The sequence below is a fragment of the Equus przewalskii genome, chromosome 8 (genome assembly GCF_037783145.1).
Source record: "Equus przewalskii isolate Varuska chromosome 8, EquPr2, whole genome shotgun sequence".
Classification (NCBI taxonomy): domain Eukaryota; kingdom Metazoa; phylum Chordata; class Mammalia; order Perissodactyla; family Equidae; genus Equus; species Equus przewalskii.
The window spans coordinates 3,572,518-3,598,458 of NC_091838.1; the positions used below are offsets into that span (position 1 = coordinate 3,572,518).

The 25,941-nt window shown below is 37.9% G+C and overlaps 1 protein-coding gene and 1 long non-coding RNA gene across 26 annotated transcripts in view; one reads left to right on the forward strand and one right to left on the reverse strand.

Annotated features, from left to right (window-relative positions):
• The first annotated feature begins 315 nt into the window (after positions 1 to 315).
• Positions 316 to 9,273, forward strand: LOC139085205 (uncharacterized). Of its 2 annotated transcripts, XR_011543333.1 has the most exons (3): positions 316 to 2,805; positions 7,787 to 7,871; positions 8,842 to 9,273. It is a non-coding gene; the product is annotated as an uncharacterized lncRNA (long non-coding RNA). The 2 variants fall into 2 exon arrangements; XR_011543332.1 differs by lacking the exon at positions 316 to 2,805 and having other exon boundaries at positions 7,696 to 7,871.
• The window catches only part of RALYL (RALY RNA binding protein like), a 657,017-nt gene continuing 639,830 nt past the window's right edge, over positions 8,755 to 25,941 (reverse strand). For 22 of the 24 annotated variants that reach the window (XM_070631414.1, XM_070631403.1, XM_070631408.1 and 19 more), the window contains one exon: positions 8,755 to 9,734. In XM_070631414.1, the coding sequence (XP_070487515.1) occupies positions 9,712 to 9,734 (23 nt within the window). In that variant the 3' untranslated portion in view covers positions 8,755 to 9,711. The remainder of the gene's footprint in view (positions 9,735 to 25,941) is intronic. The other 2 variants (XM_070631423.1, XM_070631425.1) reach the window with 1 other exon arrangement.

Consider the following 25,941-nt stretch of genomic DNA (forward strand, 5'->3'; position numbering starts at 1 on the left):
AGTGAATAAGGTCTCCTCCTACTCAACATCAACCCTGACCGTTGATTGGCTTCCAAAGGGGAATTAGGAAGTAGGAAATGAGTGATGAGATTTGAGAGTCAAAGATGGATTATCCAAGAAAGGATGGGAGCCGATGGGTAAGTGGTCTCTGCTATCTATACTAATTAAGAAACACTGTTTGCTACGCCCCCACATCTCTCTCCATTTCGATCGCCAATTTCTCTGCCTTTGCCATTCCTGCCGGTAAGATTTCAAGAGGTTAGCTGCTTGCCCTCTCTGTTCTCAATTCATTGACAGTTTTGTTCCTTCCTTCAGTTTTCCATGATGTCTCTGTGGATGACTTCTGAAACAACACCCGAAGTCCTGGTAATTTTCATGATATTTAGTCCACTCCATGCTAAGAAATTTCACATTGGATGTGTTGACAGTTGCGAAAACCCAACATGTCTAAAATCAAATACGTTATCTTTCTCCCAGTCTCTTCTTGATTCACTCATTTCTGTAAATGATAACACCGTCTTCCAGTTACCAAGACTTGAACAATAAACTGCAGAAAAGTGTAAAGATGAAGAAAAAAATAATTTATAATCCCATAATTTTTCTCTCAATGCATACTTTCTTTTATAAGTGTGAAGTAATCTTGTATATGTAATTTTCTTCTTCTTTAATCCTAAATTTTCCACGAGGTCATTAGAAATTGTTCATAATTATAATTTTAATGGCTATATAATTTGTTAATGCTCTCAAAACATACTGGGATATATTGTCAAATTCATTTCCAGAAGGTTTGGCAATTAATACTCCCACCAGCATTTTATGGGAGCACTTAAATATAAGAATTTCAGAGTTTAACCCCCACTGCCTCCTAACAACAACTGAATATTATCATCCTTTAACATTTGGTATTTTTGTAGTTGTTAAACAGAACTTCAATGTTACTTTAATTTGCGGTCTTACGTTTATTAGCTAAGTAGTCATTGCAGTATTGAAGTTGTGTTACGGATTAGCTAGAAGAGATCACCCCAATACATCACTATAACGTCCCAGTCCAGCCAAGGGTGCAGAATTTATCAGACAAGAGATGTCTACCCTGAGCAGAAGCAGATACAATGTATCTCCATGCAGCTTTCTCATCAATCCTCATCCCCTGTGGGGGTAATGATTGTAGGGTTTTTCACTCTCTCGTGGATAATTGCAAAGTTTGTCCAGAAGTGACAAAGAAGCAAAATTATCATTTCACCATTTTCTGTTATACTCAAGATTACATCACCACTGCTAAAGAATCATACTAACAACTTTCCTATAAGATTATATGGGCAAATATCGAGGTGTCCTGGCTCCTGAGCCATGCACATCATTAGCAAGGCCATATCCTCTTGCAGAAGCCATCACTGACCAGGTGACCTTAAACAACATCCCTGCCTCTGGCTAGGTGGTGTTCAAGGAAAGACTGATTGTCAAGTTTTGAAAATTATCTATTTTTGCCATTTGCCAAGATATCTTTTGACATGCTTGAAGTTTCTTATCATTTTCATCTTTTTCCAAATTAAGTATATTAATCTTAAATGTTCAAAAGTTCTTGTCTTTTGTTTGATATTTTTGACTTACAGATGTTCAATTCTTTTTGTAATAAAATAATTTCCCTTGCATGTTATTTCTTTTATGCGTAAAGAGTTCTTCTCCATTCAGAGAAGGGAGAGTGTTAGTAAAGATCTTAAACAAGATTTTTTAAAATTTGATTAAAAATATTAACTCTAAAAGTAAATACTTTAATTTGTTAAATTTTAGGTATTTTTTAAAGTGCCTACATAAAAGCCCCAGATATATTTATTAAATATTGTACCATTTTCATTGATATAATAAACTCATTAAATATTCTTATATGTAAGGGGGTCTTTCCAGATGATCTATTCTACTCAAAGAACTTTCTACCATTTGTTTTTCTTTCCTTCTCTTTTCTTCGATTTCTTTTTTTTTTTTTTAAAGATTGGCCCTGAACTAACAACTGTTGCCAATCTTCCTCTTTTTTTTCCCTCCCCAAAGCCCCAGTAAGTAGTTGTACATCCTCCTTGTAAGTCATTCTAGTTCTTCCATGTAGGATGCCTCCACAGCACGGCTTGTATAGGTCTGTGCCCAGGATCCAAACCTGTGAATCCCAGGCTGCTGAAGCGGAGTGCCTGAACTTAACCACTACACTCCCAGGTCAGCCCTGACAAAGGTCTTTTTACTCAGGTGAAAAGTTTTCTTCGATTATGTCTGATTTTCACAACTTTTCATTTGTTTTGTTTCCTTGAGGATCACCTGTGATGCTTATGTGGGATCTTCTTTCTCTGTCCTCAGTGTTTAACATTATCTTTGTTATATGTTCACTTTACTTTTACTCTATATTATATGAAAGTCTCTTAAATTTGTTCTCCATTACAGTTATTTGATGTTCTGAAGGATAAAGTTCACTTTTGATTATTTTGTTTTTGGATTTCTTTGATTTTATCGATTTTTTTTTAAAGTATTTGCCTTTACATCAGATCTTTCTAAAATGTCTTCGTGCTCACGTTTTATTAAGCTCTCAATATCTTGTACTTTTCTTTCCAAAACACAGAACAACTGTCTTAAAAATATTCTCCTGTTTTGTGAAAAAGGTATTTTTAGAGATCTGATCATTTTCTTAATTTGGACTGAAACATTCTCTCTTCTTTACAACATGGTTTACTTTTGGTATATTCTGTGCAGAGTTGGCTCATACACTTGGCTCATATGCTTGTCTCTAAGTGCAGAGAGTCCTGTCTTCCACTTGCCATCAGAAGGGTAGGTGGGATTTCATGATTGACTCTCACTGCTTGATTCTGGTTGCTTCCCCATCCAAGATTCAGGCCTCAATGGCAGGTTAATGGCCACAGTTTCTGGTACAATTTCCAGTACACAGAAAGAATTTTTCTAGTTTGGTTTTTCTGGAATTAATGGAAATATTTCTTACTTATTTTGCTCTCTGCCAGGGTAGAGTGTGAACAAGAGTTTGCAGCTCTTTATTGAAGTATATTAATTAAAAACCAAAAACAAACAACAAAAAAATCTATCTCCTCCAGCATGCACCACTTCTAATCAACTTCTGATTTTTTTCTTAGGTAACTGAGAATTATTTAGGATGCTTTTTTTCAACTGCATTTAACAGAAAATACAAATTTAGGTTACTTGAACAAGAAGCATATTTATTAACTCCTATAATAAGAAGTCTAAACGTAGAGTAGCTCTAAGGCTCATTCATTTAGTGGCTAAAAGACATTGTAAAGACCTAGATATTTTCCATCTTCTTTTCTCTGCTATCTTCAATATGTTGGTTACTCTCCTCATTGTTAGAAGTTGGCTGCAGGAGCTCCAGCCCTCACATCCTCACACAGCTTCATCTGCAGGCAGAAAAGGACCCAACCCTCAACTCTATCTCCTGAGGAGCAGGCATACTTTCCTGAGGGGCGCCCCGGAAGGTTCCCTCATATCTTGTTGGAAAGAATTGTGTTACACACTTACTCCTAAATTAACCACTTTTAGAGGACTGAATTTCCACAATTGGCTTAGGTCAGTGGTTCTCAACCCTGTCTGCCCATAAGTCACTTGGGCAACTTAAAAAAATAACAAACCAATTAAATCAGAATATCTGAAGATGGTGTGTGATTATCTGTGTTTTTCAAAGTTCCCTTTTATCTCGTAGGTGGATGTGGAGACTTATTGCTTCGATTTACCAAAATTTAAAACCCAGGCCCTGAGGCTAAGGAGGGACCCAGCCTTCTCAGACTGACCCCTGAACAAAACCAGGATCTCAGTCAGGAGAAGGGCTGGCTGGCGGGCAGTCATTTTTGATCTGTCCAACTGGCTGCCATTTTGTGTTCTGGGTATCTAAGCGTCTCCAAGGCTGTAGACAGGAAGGAGCTGATGAGCATGGGGATGTCTGTCACCACTGTGACTGACTTGGGAGAGAATTCCCTTCCAAATGGAATTCCCCAAGTGGAAGGGAATAGCCTCGTTTTCTTCAATGTACAGCTAGTTTTTGGAGTCAGGGTAAAAAGCTGTGGCTCGTACCAGCTTTGCCCTTTGTACTTTGGGATACCTTTGCTGCTCCATTTCAGCTGGTTGAGCAAATGGAATTTTAAAAATGCTTCTCAGTCCATTTCCACCAGAGCCATAAGGAACAGGACTTTGGTTTGCAATGCTCTTTTTAATTTGCAATACCATTTTAAACTTTTTTATTCTTTCCATCTTTATTCAGCTATTTCCCCATATTGCTCACTTGACTAAGTGCCTTGAGAAAAATGTGTCTGTGTTCACCACTGCAGGCCCAGTGTCAACACCCAGATGGAGCACAGTGAGGGCTCAACAAATATTTGATGGACAAATGAGAAGGCTTCTCTGCTCTGATCAGACCAGTCTCGTCACAGGCCAAACTCACATAGTCATTTTCTCAACCTAGAACACAGAGATTTCTGGGTTCTCTTCTTCTCTATAGTGAAGTCTGGACCCAAATGATTCTTTTAACCTTTCAGTTAGATCGTATTATTCCTGTGCCCAAAACCTTCTGCTGTTTTCCCATCTAATGCAGCATAAAACCAGCGAACTCCAAATCACCTCTGAGGCTCTGTGATCTGGAATCCTGGCTTTTCTTTGGCCTCATCTACGTTTCTTTCCCTCATTTATTCTAATCCAGCTACACTGCCCTCCTTGCTGTTCCAGAATACACCATTTACTTGCTGTCTCCTCTCCTCGGGACATGTTTCCCCATAAATGGCCCCACGGCTCACCCCCTCACCTACTCACATCTTTGCTGGAATGCCACCTTATCCAGGGGCCTGCCCCGATCAGCCTGTTTAAAGCACCCTTGTAAAACCTCCCCAGTCCTCTTTCCTTCCCTGCTTTGCTTTCTCCTCTGTGTTTATTGTCAGTATCATCTGCAAGACTATACATTTGCTTGTCAACTGGCCTATTGTGTGTCGTTCTCCAGAAGAGTATAAGCCTTTCAAGGGCAGGAATTTCAATCTTCATTATTTATAGCTAGACCCCTATTGCCAGGAACGGCCCTTGGCACAGTGTTGGTACTCATTAAAGAATGGATGAATGAATAAATGATCCACTTTCTCTACTTTGAAACTGGAGCTGACAATACCTCTCCCGTGGTGTTCCTGTGAGCATTGGTGATAATGCATTTCAAGTTATTAGCACGGGGGCAGCACATAGTAGTTGCTTAACAAATTATAGCTTTTAAAATTTTTTATGATAAAGTAAAAACCCAGAACACATCTTGTTTCTTTTAGTTTCTCACACATATATGGAGAAATAACCTGCCATGTACAAGACACCATTTGTACAGGATTTAAGAATAGAGAAGGCATAGTCCTTATTCTTACAGATGCAGCAGACAAACATGGGGACCCCTTTGCGTGCTCAGGCACCTCAAATTCTTGCATGAACCATATTTAGATTCCTAGAGTGGTTCTATATATCTCAAGGGCTGACAGGAAGCCTTTCAATAACAATTAAGAAATTCACTTGTAAATTCCTCCTCTGCAAGGATAGCTTTGAACATTAGAGGAGTGTATCTCTCTTTCTCTGAGTCATATACTTTTCTCAGAATCTGAACATCTCTAGAAAAGGGAGATTCACAAGCTTGCAGACTTCTGATGGGTCCAAAGATCCAAATCTTTACCTTTATATATACTACTCATTTGACCCACATCTCCGTATCATCAATATGTACACCTCCCTATGTATAAACGTTAAGATATGCTACATATTTTTATTATTATGAAGTATTTTAAGCCTACAAAAACAACATAGAGAAAATATAACAAACACCAGTGTAACCGACACTTAGTTTTATTAAACATTAACATTTGATATTTGTTTGATTCAAAATATTTGATTTAAATAGTTTTCCTAACTCTTTAAATATTACAGATGCTATTGAATACACCTATTGCATTCTACCTTCTTTTTTTCACTAGAGATAATCCTGAATTTGTTGTTTCTTATTATTGTGAGTTTAATTTTTAAGTTTCAAGACTATTAGATCCTACATATAAATCACAGATGTGGCTTCCTTCATCTTCAGATTCATACTACAACAAAACAAAACAAAATAGGATATCTCATCTAAAACTCTACCTTCTCTTGAAGAGCTGGGAGGCCTGGCCAATCCAGGCATGCATTTCTGAGTCAGGCTGCCAGTTGGAACCAAGACGTGGCTGCCTCTTCTTCGGCATAGTTGCCTTTAATGTCCACTAACTTACTTCATGCCTGCTTCTTTCATTTATATTTCTTTTTTTTTTTTTTTTTTTTTTAAAGATTTTATTTTTTCCTTTTTCTCCTCAAAGCCCCTCTAGTACATAGTTGTATATTCTTCGTTGTGGGTCCTTCCAGTTGCGGCACGTGGGACGCTGCCTCAGCGTGGCTCGATGAGCAGTGTCATGTCCGCGCCCAGGATTCGAACCAACGAAACACTGGACCGCCTGCAGCGGAGCGCGCGAACTTAACCACTCGGCCACGGGGCCAGCCCCTCATTTATATTTCTTATCAGGCTTCCATAGGCTTTTGCATTTGTAACACCTGTTCTCTGAGCTTTAATCCATTTAAAATAGTTTCCTCTCAATTTATCCTCTGCTTCATTTCTATCTTCCCTTGTGTATTTCTGCTTTGAAAACTGTTCTTTTGTTGAAGGAGATGGAAGCAAAATTGGTATTTTCCCATTCACATTGTCACCAGTGACTAGTTTACCTAACCTCCCAAGCAGTGGGCTTATTTTTCCATGTTTTTCATGAATTGAATGCAGCAGGTAATGCCCCTTGTCTTTCCCTTAGCATTTTTTTTTTTTTTAATGAGACTGACGTTATTTGGAGCCAGAAGAAGTCCATACTCCTCCTCCTTCTCTCTTAAAAGCTTCCTTTTAAGTTACTAAACTAAACCTCCAGGGATTATAATCCCATACAATCTCTACTTTGTTGATCTGGTATATATTTTATTCCATCTTTGTCGTCAAAAGAAATTCTTAAGCCAGAAATGATTAAAGAATAAAGAGAAAGGCTCATGGTTTCATACTTCAAGGGCTGGGTGGAGAAAATCAAGTTCAACAATAAAGAGTCATTTTATATATTTTAATTATTCATTTTACTTTGAGACTAGTTAATGAACATCTGGGAAAGCATGATACTCTTAATTTATGATAATGCCAGATTATAAATGCTACACTGTTTATGGAATTCTACAAGGCGGACAAATGTTGTCAGAAAAAATATCCACAAGTGTATTTTCCTAATATTCAGTACGGCAACACTTTATTTCTGAAACATCGGATTATCCCATGCAAATGTATCTGCGTGCCAGCAAACCAAGAAATCACTCTGCTGATTTTATGCCCTTATAGAACCCTATACAGGTTTCTGAGCTTCAGGATCCAATCATGGCAGTCACAAATTCTCCAAAACTCACTGCAGCCATCCAAAATAGTGTACCACATTATGGTTTCCATATTTCCTTCAAAGGGAAGTACATTCTTGATCTGGACCCTAGGTTCTAATGTGAAAACTTTAAATTTTTTTTCCGGAATTTTGGGTTTTGGTAACCTTTGTTGGATGAAATTGTATGTTTCATCACCTTATATTTGAAAGATGCAGAGAAAGAGGATAAATTACCTTAAAGAAATTAAAATAGAAAAATAAGAAAAGATATCAAGGTAATTTTAGACTTTCCTCAGTTTCTTGGAAAAAAGGAGGCCTTAATCCCACTAAGTTTTCTTGTGATGTCACAGGTTGTCTCTCTGCTGTTTAAGGAGGAGCTTGCAGTCATCTGGCAGCAAGCTTTTGGTCTGGCGGAGACTACATGCTTCTGTTGAGGTAGTTTTGCTTTCTATTCTGAAATATTTTCTTAAAATCCTGTATTTTGGTAAAAAATATCCTTCTAGAAATGTAAGCCAGAGTATGACTTCTGTCAGGGATTGAGTGCCATCTGACTTTCTATTATGTGGTGGTTGGCGGGGGGGGGGGGGGGGGGGGTCAGAATTCACTACCTCAAAATGTATCTCTTTGGCTTGGTTATTTTTGAGAACCAAAGACTCAGTAAAAACTTTGACCTTCCCCCTAAGTGACTAAAAGAATTTAAGATGGAAGGCCTGTTCCAGGAAGGAGCAAATACACACAGATAACTGTGGTATAATATGAACTAGGTGTGGTAGACAGGGAGGAACCTAGCAAGGCCCATTTGCTCAAAGTACTCCCCATGTCCCATTTTCTTTACAAGGCATGGCCAACATTATTGACCATTTGTTTTTCCATCTTCATGTGAATTGCCTTCTTCCTCTTTGAAGGCCCAAACCACTACCCCCAACATCCTCTTTTGTCTTTAGCTGAAGATGGCATTTAAGGTGGTGGCTTTGGCCATTTTGTCAAGTCACTCAGTTTTCCTGAGTTTCTCCCATGTATACATGTTATTAAACTGTTTGATTTTCTGCTGTTATTCTGTCTCATGTCAATTTAATTCTTAGACCAGCCAGAAGGACCTAGAGGGAAGAGGAATGTTTCTTCCTCCCTTAAAATGGCAACTTAATGTGTTCCAGAATAGAGGTCACCCTAAACAGTATGGGCGTATAGAACAGATAATATGCATTTTAGTACACCTATGCTACTTTCATTATTGCACTGATTTTGTGGCATTACAGTGACATAAGTTCAAACTGAGTCTTAAAACTAAGTGCACCCCAAAGGAAAGATACACACCAACTTTGTTTTAAAAGAAACAGTATTTATTAAGAAATTATATACTGAATTCTCCTACAGTCTGTGAAAATGGTTTCTTCCATTTCCACAGCACAAGACAACAGCTAAGAGCATCTGGAAAATACTTGCAATGCTTGGGAATGGAGAGTTTCTGCTAATAGGAGATGAAATGAAGTGATGTATGCATGAATTTAAACTTTTGGATCCAAAGACGAGACAATCTTTTCCTTGCCAATGTAGTTCTCACCTATTTTGGCACTAAAACCTGGCCATGGGATCTCCCACCCTGACTGAAGTGTTGGGTAATAATTGGGTCGTTTCAGTTCAGTTGAGCAGAGAATGCTCAGTTTAATTACAGGTCAAACCAACAGTCATGTAACTATGAAGTCACGTCTGAAATATCGGCATTCTTTATTAATAAAAATGGTGCTTATAGAGGGCAGAAATATAACCTTTTCAAGTATTTCATCCTTAAGATCTGAAGTACTTTAAACTATAAATTAAAAATAAATTATAAAAACTAGCATACGATGTATCTTTTCTTACATGACATTGTTGGAAATAAGCTTTAAAGGTAGAATTGCAATATCACCTGACTTTATATATGATCAACAGTAAAACATGCTAATCATAAAAATAGCTTTTACAAATATACATTTGTATATAGTGTCTCCCTTACCATCCATAAATGTCCTTCACTTTTTAAGACTTAAAAAAACAAACCAACATAATTAGCAAAGGGAAAAACACATTTACAATCTAAACCATAAAAACCTGACAATTATAGAGCTTAGAACATAGAAGAAGGAATTTCTAAAATTGAACAATATTGTCCATTTTATTTATTTGGGTTTTTATATAAATTGAACCAAAGATGCGCTCTCCAGTAAGAAACCTCCTTTCACATTTCTGGGGGTTGTCACAGTTTCTCTTTTCTGCTTTTGTGGTATCATTCAGTACTTCAAATCACTTTATCTGTAGAAACTGAGAAAAGAAAAAGAGTATTTTAAAATACAGAGATTCATGTTTCATTGTTGATAGCATGCATATATGTAAGTTAGATTTTAAGGCTAAATCAGGAGACAGAAAAAAAGAACTAGATCTTTAGGAAAAATACTTTTGGGAACTTCAGGTTCTTAGATCCTTTTTTCTAGGCAATACTAAAATTATTTACACTTATAGCATGCTATGGTTTTTTTAAATCCAGCTAATTTACTGCTTGAGATCAGCAATTATTTTTCACTCTGAGCTCTTGTCCAAATTAGAGGAGAACCACTTGAAGTTCTAGGCTAGGGAAAGAGATGTGGGTTGCTCATAAATCTTTGCTTCCTCTAAAGAGTGACCATAGGATGTCTTTCCCCTATAAGATGGTTTGAACAGTGCAGCCCTAAGCCTTTTGCACCTGGGATAGAAGAAAAATCCAATACAGCTCTTTGATCTGTACCAATCTTGGTTGCAAAAGAAGAAAGCTAGAAGCAGAAGGAGCGGTGGAAGACTCATGGTGCAACGTGAGCCAGAAACACCATGAAGAAGCCCAAATTCAACTGGTTGAAGAACTGACTTGAGAAATTGAATATGAAGATGAAGATAAAACATTGCAAGCTTTCAGTGGTCGGGAAAGGCACTTATTTATCTTTGAATTCTATCAAGTTCAAGGCCTTTCTCTGTAGGTAAAAAATTATAATTACACCTGCTATCTTATCAATTTCCAAGGTTTTTTGGAATTAGATGGGAAACCTATGTATGTGTCTTAAGAGTCAAAGAAATGCAAATCAAGGTATCAATTTGAATGGGAGCTGCTGTTGAGCATATCATCTTGTATCAGTTAACCTGAGGAAGTGGAATATTGTGCACCAATTAGCAATCCCAGGGGAGGACTCCACACATTCAATCCATTGTATTTTAGCATTAGAGTTGTCAAGGAAAACATTACATAATCAAGCATTGGCTGAGTTCCCCTGGAAGCCTATGCAGGGCAATTAGCCTATGGGCCTCTCTCTCTCTCTCTCTCTCTCTCTCTCTCTCTCTCTCTCTCTCTCTCTCTCTCTCCGACTGCAGTAGAAGGACCCCTTGACATACACCTTTAAGCCGAACAAAGGAACACTCATTTATCTTGAAACAGGGGAAGATATTTCCATACAGGGCGATAAGACATTAAGATGTACAGGCTACGTGGGCTCTTTATTTTGTGGTAAGGAAGTATTCCAGGCCCATTCTTGAGTGGCTGAGTAGGGGTTGAAAGACCGCACTCACAGACTGCTGTTCACAACAGTTGTTGACTCCTATGAGTCATCAGAGAATTAGGTAACTTGACATTTTACCAAAGTTTTGAAGCCCATGATACAGAGATTATGAAGAAGACAGTATGGCAGTTGGGGTGATGAGAATTGCTCTGGATGTCTGCAGCTCCAGATTTCATGCCTCACCAAGATCACTGGTTGAAAGGAACTCAATGAGCCTGGGTGGCACTTTCGCTTTCTTCATGGGTATGCAACTTTCACACTCAAGAATAAAAACATCTCAATAATTTCAGTTAGCTGGGATTCATCTTCCTCAGTGAGTATATAACTTTTAATTCTAGGAAGATTTAGACTTAAATACAAAATGTTTACAAGAATGAAAACCATAGTACTAATATTTTTCTGTTAAGAAAAAAATCTGTGAAGATTTAATAACATGAATGCTTGTGTTACTTAAGAGAATTTAGCCTATTAAAATGACAGTCTTGTGACTTTAGGTTAGAATATGCAATTAAAAAATTAAGACATAAGATTTCCATTTTATGGTTTGAAATTTTTATGTCCAAATCTTATGATGTGCATAATATTGAAAAGTAAGGAAACTTTAGGTTGTCATATTGATATTCAATTTATTCGATTTTTAAGAATTATTTCATTTTCAGAAAGACTTTGTTAAGCTAGACAAATGAAGTGAATTTACCCTATGTAATGATGCTGACATGTAAACAAGAGGCATGGTGATTTTAGGTTTCAATTGATAACACGTGTGCAGGAAGGCAGGCAGGCCCTAGGTATGGTTGCACTTGCACCTTCCTTCCAAGGCCTCCACTGATGGCCTTGTTCTGACAGATGGAAGATGTTTAAATGCTGCAGCAGCTGTGGATGTAAAGTTGAATAATCACTGTGTTTCTTCAGGTTAAGTCATGTCAGATGACATTAATTTAGCACATTCTTACACCATCCTTCTCCTTTCAAAAGAGGTAATGAGTGGTTGTTTAGCAACTATCCATTTTGTTAAGAAGGACAGCCTGTAGACATTTTGTGCATATTTCATTACCCCTAGTATGATTTCTCCTTTCCCCTTCCTTTGCTCCTTGATTGTAAATGATTACATAAAAATAATTATCCTGGGAAGAAGAAAGGTGGGTTTGGAAATAATTTGTTTAAGTCTTACTTCTTCGCCTTACAGTTCCAGAGCATTTGCCCATCTCTAGTACAAAACAAGAGCTTCATTAACTTTGCCTTGTGAAGTAGGTATTATTAACCATATGAATACAAGGCGTGAATATACTTCTCCTTACCTAAAAACAATAGCAAAATATATTCACCAAGGTTTCCACAGAATGTCTAATCTGAGAAAAGGCTTGCTGTTTTCTTCTAAAGGCCTGGGAGAAAGGCAAAAATGATGACATTCTTGCTGCTTTTTTCTCAAGAATGATAGTCACTTAAGGAGCTGATTGGTTTAGTATAATGTGAAACTAATTGTGCTTTCCTTCTCTTGAATAGCGGGTAATTTATCTACTGGCTGCATGAGAGCTTGGATGCTTTCAAAACAAATTCTCCTGATGATGAATGCTTTTCCAACTCTCAATCTCTCCCATTTCTGAAAATCAACAAAAAGAGCCACTCAGATGGGCCTGGATTGTATTCAGCCAAACAATTTACTTCTATTTGACAAAGATGAAAAGGATAGTATTAATCTACAGGGAAAGTGCACTTAATTTTGAACCTCATGCATTAATATATTTGAAATAAAATAGGTACAATAATATCTGGCATAAACCCACTTTATTTATAGGTCCACCAAAAAAATCATACTTTTGAGGAAGTCTTGTGCCTTTAATATCAGAAGTCCTTCTGTTATCTTTTTTCTAATTGAGATTTATAACTAGTAAGTAATTAGAGAAATATAGATAATCTATATTTTTAGATAGCATCTATAAAAGCAGAAAAAATGAAAGAAATAGAGGCTATATAACATTTTATATGAAAACAGAGTCTTGTGAGCAGAAATTTTCTATATTTGTTGTTACATTGATCACACTTATTGAATAATTGTTCACCCATTCACTTTTTATAGACAATATGAATACATTGGGGCTTTACAAATCCCTGTTACAAATGATATACAATTCAATTCAATTCAAATTTCTAAATAATGTAAACAGATTCCTGGTGGCAACTGTTCATTGTAAGTTAAAACTTGCCTTCTATTAATAAGCTCTTGGGCCAAAATTGCATTATACTTTTAGGCTAAATGAATAACATCAGGAAAAACATAATGGAATGAAAACAAAGATGGTAGTAACTCACTAGAATGGCTACCAATGAAGGCAAGAATTCCATTATGTAATTCTTGGAGGCTGATACTATCCATTCCTGAATTGATGACCATTTAGGATACTGGGGTCAGGTAGGGGTGGGCAGGAAACAGAGGAGAAAACAAAAGTGTAATAATTTGTCAGAAACTTGGATACAAGACAATCAGATTGTCTTCTAAGATTTTAACTCTAAAATCAAAACTTAAATGATCATGGAGTGACGTCAGCATCATGGTGGAGTGAGCTCTCCCCTTAGACTCTCCACCCTAAGATACAATGAAAAGGACATTCCTAAACCAACAGAGGACATTCACACAAGAAAAAAGACACCCGAAATACCCACACAGCCATACATCTGGAAGTAGAGGTGCTAGACCCCTGGAGAAAGTGGAAGGAGGTAAGGTGATTTCCTCTACATCCCCAGTGGCAGTGACCCAGGGAGCAGGACCCCATGAAGCTCTGAGAGGAGGGGGGAGGGGCAGCTATCTCCAGGAAAACCTTCCTCTCTGAGTTCCCTCATAGCCCATGGGAAAGGCCCCATACAGAGACGGCTAAGCTATTGTGGGGGTGTATCCATCAAGTCAGCACTATCACCACAGTACTGGAGGTTTTGGCCAGAGAAATTAGGCAAGGAATAGAAATAAAAGGAATCCAAAAAGGCAACGAAGAAGTGAAACTCTTCTTGTTTGCAGACAACATGAATTTATATATAGAAAACTCTACAGAATCCACTGGAAAACTATTAGAAATAATCAACAACTACAGCAAAGTCTCAGGGTACAAAATCAACTTACAAAAATCAGTTGCATTTCTATACTCTAATAACAAACGAATAGAAAGAGAAGCCAAGAATACAATCCCATTTACAATCACAACAGAAAGAATAAAATATCTAGGAATAAATTTAACCTGGGAGGTGAATGACCTATACAATTAAAACTAAAAGACGTTATTGAAAGAAACTGAGGAGGACATACAGAAATGGAAAGATATTCCATGAACATGGATTAGAAGAATAAACATAGTTAAAATGTCCATACTACCTAGAGCAATCTACAGATTTGATGCAATCCTAATCAGAATCCCAATGGTATTCTTCAAGGACATAGAACAAAGTATCTTAAAATTAATATGGGGCAACAAAAGACCCCAAATAGCTACAGCAATCCTGAGAAAAAGGAAAAGCTGGACGCATCACAATCCTTGACTTCAAAATATACCACAAAGCTATAGTAATCAAAACAGCACGGTACTGGTACAAAAACAGATAAATGGATTAATGGAACAGAATTGAAAGCCCAAAAATAAAAATACACATCTACGGATAGCTAATCTTCAGCAAAGGAGCTAAGAACATACAACGGAGAAAGGAGAGTCTCTTCAAAAAATTGTGTTGCAAAAACTGGACAGCCACATGTAAGAGAATGAAAGCAGACCATTATCTTTGGCCATACACAAAAATTAACTAAAAATGTATCAAAGACTTAAAGAAAAGACCTGAAACCATAAAACTCCTAGGAGAAAATATAGCCAGTAGACTCTTTGACATTGGTCTTAGATAGATCTTTTTGAATACCATGTCTACTCAGACAAGGGAGACAAAAGAAAAAATGAACAAGTGGGACTTCATCAGACAAAAGAGCTTCTGTGAGGCAAAGGAAACCAGGATGGAAATGCAAAGAAAACCCACCAACTGGGAGAAAATATTTGAAAATCATATATCCAACAAGGGATTAATTTCTAAAATATATAAAGAACTCACACAACTGAACAACAACACAAAAACAAACCGATCAAAAAATAGGCAGAGGATATGAACAGACATTTTTCCAAAGAAGATATATAGAAGGCCACTAGGCACATGAAAAGATATTCAACATCACTAATCATCAGGGAAATGCAAATCAAAACTACAGTGAGATATCACCTTACACCCGTTAGAATGGCTATAATCACCAAAACAACAAATAACAAATGTTAGAAAGGATGTGGAGTAAAGGGAACCCTCATACACTGCTAATAGAAATGCAAACTGGTGCAGCCACTGTGGAAAACAGTATGGAGATTTCTCAAAAAATTAAAAATTGAAATACAATATGACCCAGCTATCCTACTACTGGGTATGTACCCAAAGAACTTGAAATCAACAATTCAGAGACTTATGCACCCCTATGTTCATTGCAGCACTATTCACAACAGCCAAGATGTGCAAGCAACCCAAGTGCCCATCAACTGAAAACTGGATAAAGAAGATGTGGTGTATATATACAATGGAATACTATTCTGCCATAAAAAAGACAAAATTGTCCCATTCAAAACAACATGGATGGACCTTGAGGGTATTATGTTAAGTGAATAAGCCCGACTGAGAAAGACAAACATGGTATGATTTCACTCATATGTGGAAGTTAAACCAACACACAGACAAAGAGACTAGTTCAGTGATTACCATGGGTAACAGGGCTGGAGGGTGGGCACAAGGCGTGAAGGGGAGCATCTTTATGGTGACTGACAAATAATATGTACAACTGAAATTCACAATGTTATAAACTATTATAACCTCAATAAAACTTAAAAAAATTTAGAGAAAACAAAACAAATGATCTCTTAAGATGTCACTTAAGAGAGGCAGAAGGTTTCAGGGTCTTTGACTTGACTAGAACATAACTGAAGCTTATTACATTAGCCAAAGAAAAAAAATATGTTGATCTGAAAGAGACTTTTTTGGCACTGCAAGTACAGAAAAACAAGAGTGTCTTAGAGGGCAACTTGGTTGTGCCCATTCAGGGACCATCCACAGGAAAAGGTGCCCACGCCCTACAAGTGAACCTGGCCCGTGATGACAGGTATATTCCTATGATAGGAATGGACACATTAGGCAATCTCACAACATTCAATCAACTCTTTGTTCTAAATCCATGCTCCCCAAGCAAAACTTCTGATTATAATTCCTAGCAGTTAGCCTCTTGGAAGAGAACGCTCAGGCCAGAAGACACGAGGCTAGCCTCTCAGTTATAGGTCTTGCTATAAATTCATAAACAGATCTTCTGGATTTGTAGGCGATCATTCCAGATTGGTTCCTTCACCTTCGTTTGAGATATAGTTCTACTCCCAGGATGCTGATAAACGAGTTCTGTGAGCCTGTGAGGCTAGCCCCAAACTCTGGACTATGGAGGATGATAATGAAACCTGTAGACCGTCCTTGGACTAGCCGATCTCCCCTGGCTTTCCCAATACTCACCATGTGCATTTCAAGGTCTTTCATACATGCAACATTTATAATGCTACATGTCAAGGAATATAGACTTCATCGAATATGAGCAATAAGGAATCAGAAATTACGTAACCCTCTCCTGTTATAGGTGAAGATTCTGAGGCCCAGACAATCTAAGAGATGTGCTCAGGTAGTTGGTGGAAGACTTGACTAGACCTGGAATCCAGACTGCTACCCCGAATTCTTTCCATTACACTCTCGGCTCTCAAGCTTTTGTGGGCCTCGGAATTACTGAGTAGGTTTGTTACACTCAGACTGCTGAATTTCTGAGTCACTGGTGCTGTGGTCTGAATGTTTGTGTCTTCTCAAAACTTGTGTGTTGAAATGCCAACCCCCAAGGTGATGGTATTAGGAAGTAGGGCTTTGGGGAAGAGATCAGGCCATGGGATTAGTGCCCTTATAAAAGAGGCCCCACGAGCTCCCTTGCCCCTTCTGCCATGAGGACACAGCCAAAAGACGTCAGCCTATGGACTAGGAAGTGCTCTCTCACCAGACACCGAATCTGCTGGTGCCTTGATCTTGGACTTCCCAGCCTCCAGAACTGTCAGAAACAAATGTTTGTTGTTAATCAGCCACCCAGTCTGTAGTATATTGTTATAGTAGCCCAAATGGACTGAGACAACTAGGTCTGGAATGGGCCCAAGAAATGACATTTCTGCTCAGTTCCTGAGCGTTGCTGACCTGGGCACCCCACTCTGAGAACCACTTCGCTGCACTGTCGAGACACAGTCCTCTGTGGGCCTCTTGCATTCCTACACGTCTTGCGGAGCATGCTGACATCACAAAACTCTCACTATTCTCTCCCCGAGGCCACTTCTCAGGAGAATTTATTTGGTTGGCAATCCTGAGAAGTGAGGTAACTTAGCTCAGGAATGTACCATGTGAATCTGCGATGAACCTTGTCTCCCTCTGGACAAAGAGCAGGCCTGCTTACTGCTGGCTAGGAAACTGGATTTCCTAAACTTGATGTCTCTCTTCTGTGGTGCGCTTTACTGTGCACACAGTTTCCACTGGCCTTCCATCCTGGACTTGGGTCTTGAGCTCAGGAAACCAGTGCAAGTATCCTGATACTCCAACTACTTTTGCTGTGAGCAGCAGTCTTTCATCTCAGGAGTCGCCTGTCTTCTACCAGCATCCATGGAATTATGGATGTTTAACATATTAGCTTTCATGGTTATTTTGGTGAGAGTTCTCCTAAATACCATCCAACTTAAGTTGGGTCAATTCTTGACATTAACTACAGCATGCACTGCACAATGACATTTTGGTGAATGATGGACCACATATACGATGGTGGTCCCATAAGATTAGTACCATATGGCCTAGGTGTGTAGTAGGCTATACCATCTAGGTTTATGGAAGTACACTCTACAACATTCACACAATGATGAAATTGCCCTACGACACATTTCTCAGAACGCATCCCCATCGTTAAGCGATGCATGACTGGATAGTGATCTTTGGCAAGTCATGACTCCACTAGCAAACTTTCTTCTGGACATGCTACCTGGTCATCCTTGCTGCTTCTTTCCTGTCTTCGTCTCGCTTTCTCTCTATTTGTGTTTCTTTCTGATTCTTAACAGTTCAGTTTTATAATCCACACCCAATATTCTGCCCAATAGTTCCCAGGTATTTATCCTATTCTCCCTCTGTCTCTCAACATTCATGAAATAAGTATAACCAAGAGACAAAAGGTCTGTTTATATGACAGTGGATCACAAATATCCAAATCAGTGGGCTTTTTTATTCCATAACCAATGGAAAGATGAAAAGACTGGGAAAATCAGTCATTTTCTATAGTATCATAGGATTAATTTACATAATGCTAAGATGTTTTATTTCCTCTTCTAAACTGAAGGAAAATATAAAACAATATCATAAAACCAGCATAGAAGTAAAAGGGAAAATAAAGCAAAATTAATGTTAAAATAATTTAACTTTATTTACCAAATCCAAATAAACTGTGTTCCTTCAAGTATTATAAAGTGACAGCCAAGTTTTTGCATCATTCATGTTTTAGTTTAGTTTATGAGACTGACTTACAGATACAATATAAAGAGTTTTTGATATTGAACTGAAAATAGTGTGCTAACTAATGTAACATTACAATTAGAAACACCATATTCTTTACAGATATTTGGTTTGAGACATGGCTTACCATGGGTGATTTTTAAAAAGCTCTTTTCAGAGTTAATCATTTTCCTATAACTATTACTGCTACCTCTAACAAGGACATTAGTGCAGTCATAGTTTTTACATCTAGACACACAGATCATTTGTATTTCTGGAGTACATTTCATTTAATTGAAATCACAAAGAATATTCAAATAAGGGGCAAATAGTATCTTTTCTTTTGGACTCACTGTAGGAGTAATTTGTTTAGTGTGGTAAGACACAACATTGTCAGGAGCCATATATCGTCCCCTCTATTGTCACTCCAGAAGCATTAGAGACACACAGGAGGAGAGCGGTTAAGCAGGTGGCCTAGGATTGCAGAGTGATCTTGTCTGACCTCTCACCCAGAGCAGCAGCGCCTTCCCCGGTGACCATGGTGATGGGTATGCAGCTTTGGCTCGACTGGCTCAAGGGATACAGAACTCTTTACTTCACAAGGAATCTTGCTCCATTTGTAGATAATTGTGGTTAGAAAAGAATTTGCTACCTTGAATCTAAATATGAACCATATATTGAGCCAAACCTAGAGAGTGTGGTGACAAACCTGGCCGCCAGGCAGAATTTGAGAGGTATAGAAGGAGGGCCCCACCTATGGGACATGGATTCAGGGCAGATCTCCTAAGGCGGTCAAAGAGAGGAAGGCAGAGAGCAACTCCAGGGCGAGGGGCAGGGGTATTAGACAGAACATCAAAGCAGGAATCTGAAGAATAAGACTTCCTTGCTTTGACTCATTTATTCATTTATTTTTTGGGACCCCATTTTGTTCCCAGGAGTAACATAGGATCCCATTGTTAGAATAAGCCTAGAACAACGGTAATAAGCTTACAGCAAGAGAAACAGCAAAAACGTCTTACAGTCTGAGGCATCTGAATCACTTAGCTAAGGCCCTTTAAGTAGAGACTGGGCTTGGGGCCACAGTCATCATAATAACTTATTTCTACAGTATGTGGAAGGTTATAAAACCAAAAATATGTATATTCTCATTTGATTTTCATTACAAACCAGTGAGATGGCTTGCCGGGCAAGAGTCATCCTCACCTTCTTCCTTAATCCTTGGCTCAGGGAGTGAGTGTCTTGCCTACATCAAACCCGGGCTGCGTTACTTGAGACCAGTGCTGTCCCTAGCGTTCAGCTCTTCCCGATCGTGGGAAGGAGGACTGTAGGGAGGCAGACTGGGTACATCATGAGCTTTAGCGCAGGTGATCTCAACTGGGATGTGAAAATACACCGGCGCCCTGATGATGAGCGAGAGTAGGGAGATGGAATTACCGGGGATGCGCTGGGATGTGCACATAACCTACCACCTGCCTCTCTCTAGTTTGAGCAGATCTGCTTGGATTTCTTTTTCTTTTAAGGTTCTGTCTTGAACGAATTCAAAACCATTTTAATTAAAAACCTGCTTTAGGCATCTGTCTAGAGGAGAACTTTTGTGTTGTAGAACTATATTCGATTAAGAAAAAAGAACATTTAGCTTTAGAGGAAAATTATATAATGAGGGTTACATAATTTTCTTTAAAGTCTGAGTAAAAATTTAATTAACTTAATACTGAAAAAGACTTAATCACACTGCTAAATTATATGATTTACCAGAACTTGGATGTTCTGTTACACATACACAAAAGCATTAGCATTTCTCTTGTTTTTTCCCGAATTGCTCCCTGATATTTTCTGAAGATAATTATGATTGTGTTTTGAGTGTTTTGGGCTCACTGACAATCATCCTTGACTAGCTGAATTGATAAATTATAATAATTTTATTTGGCACATAACTTGTGTTTGATCATGCAACGATTTCTGATTTCTCATGCTAATTACATAGTGTCAAACAACCATTAGTTACTCCCAGTGCTGGTAATGGTAATGATAATTTTAGGGTAAGACTCCAGATTGCTTAAGTTAACTCCAGTGCTAGAAGCCAAATGATGATTAATGCTGAGATTATTATGAACTTTGAAATTTCACACATTTTACTGCTTTCTACAGTTCTTTGGGTAATTAGTTTCGGCACCACAAGAAGAAATATTTTAAAAATCATTTCATACCTAACAGCAAATGATTTAGAATTGATAGATTTAGAGGTTTAATTTTAAAAGCCCTTGGAAATTGTACAGTTCATTCATGATCGTTCAGAGTAGCTGGGGAAAGGTTGTCATGGTTATTTGACAATTCTCATTTAATTTAATTAAACTGACTATATACACCAGTCAAAGAATTAGAATATAATAAAAAAGCTTCAACTTGAAAACTGAGTGAAACTAATCCGAGAGACCAAGTGAAATAGTAAAATGAAGAAATAGTTATGCTGTTATTCTATTAATAAACCCTTGTTTTTTATGGTATATTTGAGAAATACAGTTAATTTTGTTAAAATCTTAAGGCATAAAGCTTTGGAATATTATCAAAATACTCTTAGTGCTCAAAGTATGCTGGATATAATAGAAACTTGGATGAATCAGAAGGGATTTTAGAGGCTTGTAACCTTGGATTATCGTGATTATAAAAAAATCCCAGAATTGTAACAGATGTAGCAGGAAGTGGAAACTGAACTTTATCTGTCTTATATATGACTGATTATGTCATATCCTCTGCTGTTACTTTGTAGACGAAACAGTTTGAAATATGTTTTGGATATCAGCTCACTTCCCTGTGTTTTCCTTGTTTTATATTGAGAGAATACAGAATTCAGAAGAGGAATCAGCTATATGATCATTCTTCTATGGATCAAGAAAATCAGAGCTTGGAGCATTTTGATTCAATAAATTTATGAAATAATTTAGCATAAACTGAGTTCTCTCCTAGAAGATTTCTGTGAACAAATCTGTCCCCAAATCAGAAAACAACACTTTTTATTTGAAGAGACTTTTCCTTTATCATCAGATTCCTCTAGCAAGTCGCACTTTATGGACCTGAACAGAATGCTGCGTCGTCATCTGTTCATCGGATCTGACATTGGAAATCCACAAAAGGCTCATGACAACTAGACGTGTTGTGCGCTGCCAAGGATGGGCTCCGCGTCTGCCTGGCTTTCTGTTGTGTTACCACCTGGTGCTTTTTGTTGAGTAAACATTGTGTGGTACAACTTGGCAATTAAATATACTACATCCTATATCTGCATTGTGCCTCTGCAACTGTAAATTATTTCCACGGCATTTTACAAATACTCCTCTGAGTGAAGAAAAGTCTGCGGCACAAAGGAAGAAAGGCACTTGCCCAGAGTCTTCTTGAAAATGGTAAAATAAATCCAGTCCTGAATCACATTATTCTACTCTTACTTGAAGGCCACATTAAAATAAATACTTGATTTGAAATAGGCATCATAGAAGAGATGCCCCACGTCTGAATGGAGGCAACAACATACCCTCCCAACAAATGTCCTCTAAAAAACGTGTCTCCTTGGTGGGAGGTACTGGAGAAATAATGGTTTAGGTGACGTTTTAGACAGAATGTTTCCACTTTGAGCCTCAGGAGCTGCATTTTATCTCATGGGGTTTTGTAGATGAGCGTTGGGCAGCTGATAATGAAGGCAGCTCTGACACTGTTTTGGAGATTCTATTTTGTTGCCAAGAATACAGGCAAATGAAAGAGCACAGGGAATTCGCTTCTGGGTCACAAAGAAGAACTGCAAATATTTGCTTATCTACGTGCACAAGGTCTTAATAAATTATAAATAAACTTCATTAGCTTATTTTTAGGGGGCGATGGACAATGGGATTTTGTAACTGGATTTCTCTCTCATTTTTTTTCTCCTTATAGCTCTATCAATGCCTACGTATCTATAAAGCAGTAATAATAGCTAACAATCACTGAATATTTTAGTACGATCATCTCATTGGCTGAACCCATTTGGACTATGAAAAGGAATAACCATTTTTACCAGCTTATATGCCTTAAAAAAATACCACACCTCACATTGGAAAAAAATCAATTATATGGTTGAACTTTTTCAACTTAATTTACAGCCAGACATAGTTACTCAATTATGTTTATGGAGAGAGTTCAAAGAAAAATGTTCCTGTTTAGCATCAATATTCATGGAGATTAGACATGGCCCCAAAGCCCAGACAATGAAATATATCTTAAATTTTGAAACCATTTAAAGTTCTGGCTAAAATGTAAGAATAATTGGACCTGGTTTCACAGATATTACTTTTCATATAAGTGTTATGAAATTTCAAGCTCTTTAAATTTATATTAATAATATTTTTATAGTAAAGGTTAAGAACAATTTTTAAAAACTGATGACATAAGTATTTTTCACAGGAACAAAAATTGCTTCTCTTTAGCACACAGATAAATTTTAGAGGAATGAGATGCATCAAGGTACTTAAGTGAGAAGCTATGCCCTTGATTAAAAAAGAGTATTTTTAAATAATTATTAGACAAGTCATGTCTGTATAGAATTCATAGTTATTTCATATATAGATATTCTTTTACTTCATAACCTTTCAAACCTTTAACATTTCAAATCATGGAAAGTAACATATTTTTTGCCTTGAGCTCTGAAAGCTATATTTACATATAATAACACATGGCACCTGTCACTGCATTTAATTATGAAATGTTTGTGTGACCAATTGTGTTTTAGCTGCCTTGGTCGATATTAGATCATTTCTTTTAAGCTGTTAACTTCCTCCAGCCCATGGGTTTTATGGCATCAGTAAGTGAAAAAGGCCTTTCTTTCTCTGATAGCTATGTTTTTATTTCCAGTTTCTATTTGATAAAAAAAATCTGTATTATTTTCTCCGGCTGCAGTACAAATACAACTGCGCCATGCTCAGAATTTACATATCTGACCTCCTGTACCATCCTGCTTCACGACTGACTGTAATTTCAAGTGTTACCAAAAGTGTTTCCCTCTTCCTCCAGAGCATTCTGTTAGTGGGTAGTGTGGGTTTATATGACTCAGGCGGCCTGGACTCCTTCCTTCCTGGACATTGGCACATGCTTTTGTGCCCCTCCCTCTTGTTCTGTTATTGAAGTCTAGCTAGCTATTGGCTGAAAAAAAAACTATGAGTGTCTGATTCTCTTGGTTGAAATGGGAGATTAGTGCTCGTTAACTGTTAAAAAGAACACCACACTGAAATTTTCTCCTTATTATATCTGGCTGCTGCTTCTTTTTTTTTTTTTTTTTGAGGAAGATTAGCCCTGAGCTAACATCTGCCGCCAATCTTCCTCTTTTTGCTGAGGAAGACTGGCCCTGAGCTAACATCCATGCCCATCTTCCTCTACTTTATATGTGGGACGCCTGCCACAGCATGGCTTTTTGCCAAGCAGTGACATGTCTGCACCTGGGATCTGAATGGGCTAACCTGGGCCACCAAAGCAGAATGTGCAATCTTAACCACTGTGTCACTGGGCTGGCCCCTATATCTGGTTTCTTTAAATAGTTTTGTCATTGTTTTTTTCTCAACAGTAAGATGTTTGGGCTTGATTTATTTGGTTAAAAATTAACATGTAGGGTCTGGCCCGGTGGCGTAGTGAAGTTCACGCACTCCACTTTGGTGGCCTGGGGCTTGTGGGTTTGGATCCTGGGCTTGGACCTGCACAGTGTTCACCAAACCATGTTGTGGTGGTGTCCCACATACAAAACAGAGGAGGATTGGCACAGATGTTAGCTCAGGAACAATCTTGCTCACCAAAATAAATAAATAAATAAAATTAACATGTATGGAGGGCTTACTATGTGCCAAGCACCTTTTAAGTACTGTGAATGTTTTATTCCATTTATTATTCACACCAACACCATAAGGAAAGTGCCACTATTATCCCCATTTTACAGAAAGAAAACTGAGGCACAGAGAGGCAAGTCACTTGCTCAAGCCACGTGGTTCTTCATTTGTGGCCGATACTAACCCAGAGCTTTGCGTTTTTAGTCTTTACTCCTTAACACTGGGCCACACACACTCTCTCCTACTTTGTTTAAAGTAATGTAGATCATGTCTAAGATCTCAACATCATTTTTGCCTGAATAGTAAGACTATTATATTTCAGCAGCTAATGTTCAAGTACTTCTGTGCTATACACAGAGTGTTTATGCAAAATTAGTCTTATATATTTCAGTCTTTCTGAGGTAATTTTTTTCCCATTCCCTTTGGACATAGTCTATGACATCAGCTAGGAATGCCGAAACCTCGCATCCCTCAAAAGGCAGTAACAGGTCTCTACAGAAGATATTTCTCAAACTGCCCAGGAGCATCTGGGCACCAGGCTGCCAGCATCTTCGTGGACAATTTACCTGTTCTACAGAAACAAGTGTGTATACAATATTTATATCTGTAACCTCTTTGAGTGTCCTTTTCATTGTATCATAAACTTCTGTGAAAACTGAGGAGGTCTGAGAAGCTAATGTCCTATTTTGATGGAAATCATTTGGCATTTTTTAAAACGTCCTAGATGGAGGCAAGGTGAGGGCACCTCAGTGGCCAGCAGTAGATGGTGACCCAGAGCTCTATCTGCCTCCTGAGATTGTTGGGGCTTTGGGAATACACTGCATGAAAATGCTCTTTCCTTTTTATCAGTTTTGAGGTACCAAATTCTGTAAAATTCGGGGTACTTTTCTAATGCAATCTAACAGGTGAATTTGCATGCAGAGTTTCTTCCAACTTCAAGGAGAAAATTGTGCAAGGCAAATGACCGTGGGAGGGAGCCGTCCAATCAGAGCATCATTCAGAGCCATCGTCTCATCAAGCGTGAAGTGTGGGTCAGCACGATCCAGCTCTGAGTTCCTGGAGTGGGGCCCCCACTGCCAGAGGCGCCCAAAATAGGGTAGGGTGGGAAGACGCATTAAAAACATTGACTCACACGGTGATAAAATGACCCTCTCAGTGTTCTTCCAGTCTCCTGACTGCATTAAAGATAAGGTTTCTGCTCGTGCTGGTTCTGACATTTCTCTAATACTACTTTTTTAATGAGAGAGAGACAGAGAAGGAAAGTGAGAGAGATTGAAAGAGCAGGAACTCAAGGTTTTTTTGTCATATGAAAATAACCAAGCTAAATTAAAAAGAAATGTTTTATCTTTTCGTTTTATTTATTTTAAATATACCTCTTATTTATGAAAAAGGATACTTTGTCTTTTCATTTATTGGAAGGAACTAAGCTTTAGTTTGAAAGATGCATTTATTTAAGTTAAAAAAAGATGTCAATTTAATTTTAAAAATTAAGTTAAAAATACTACCAGTGAT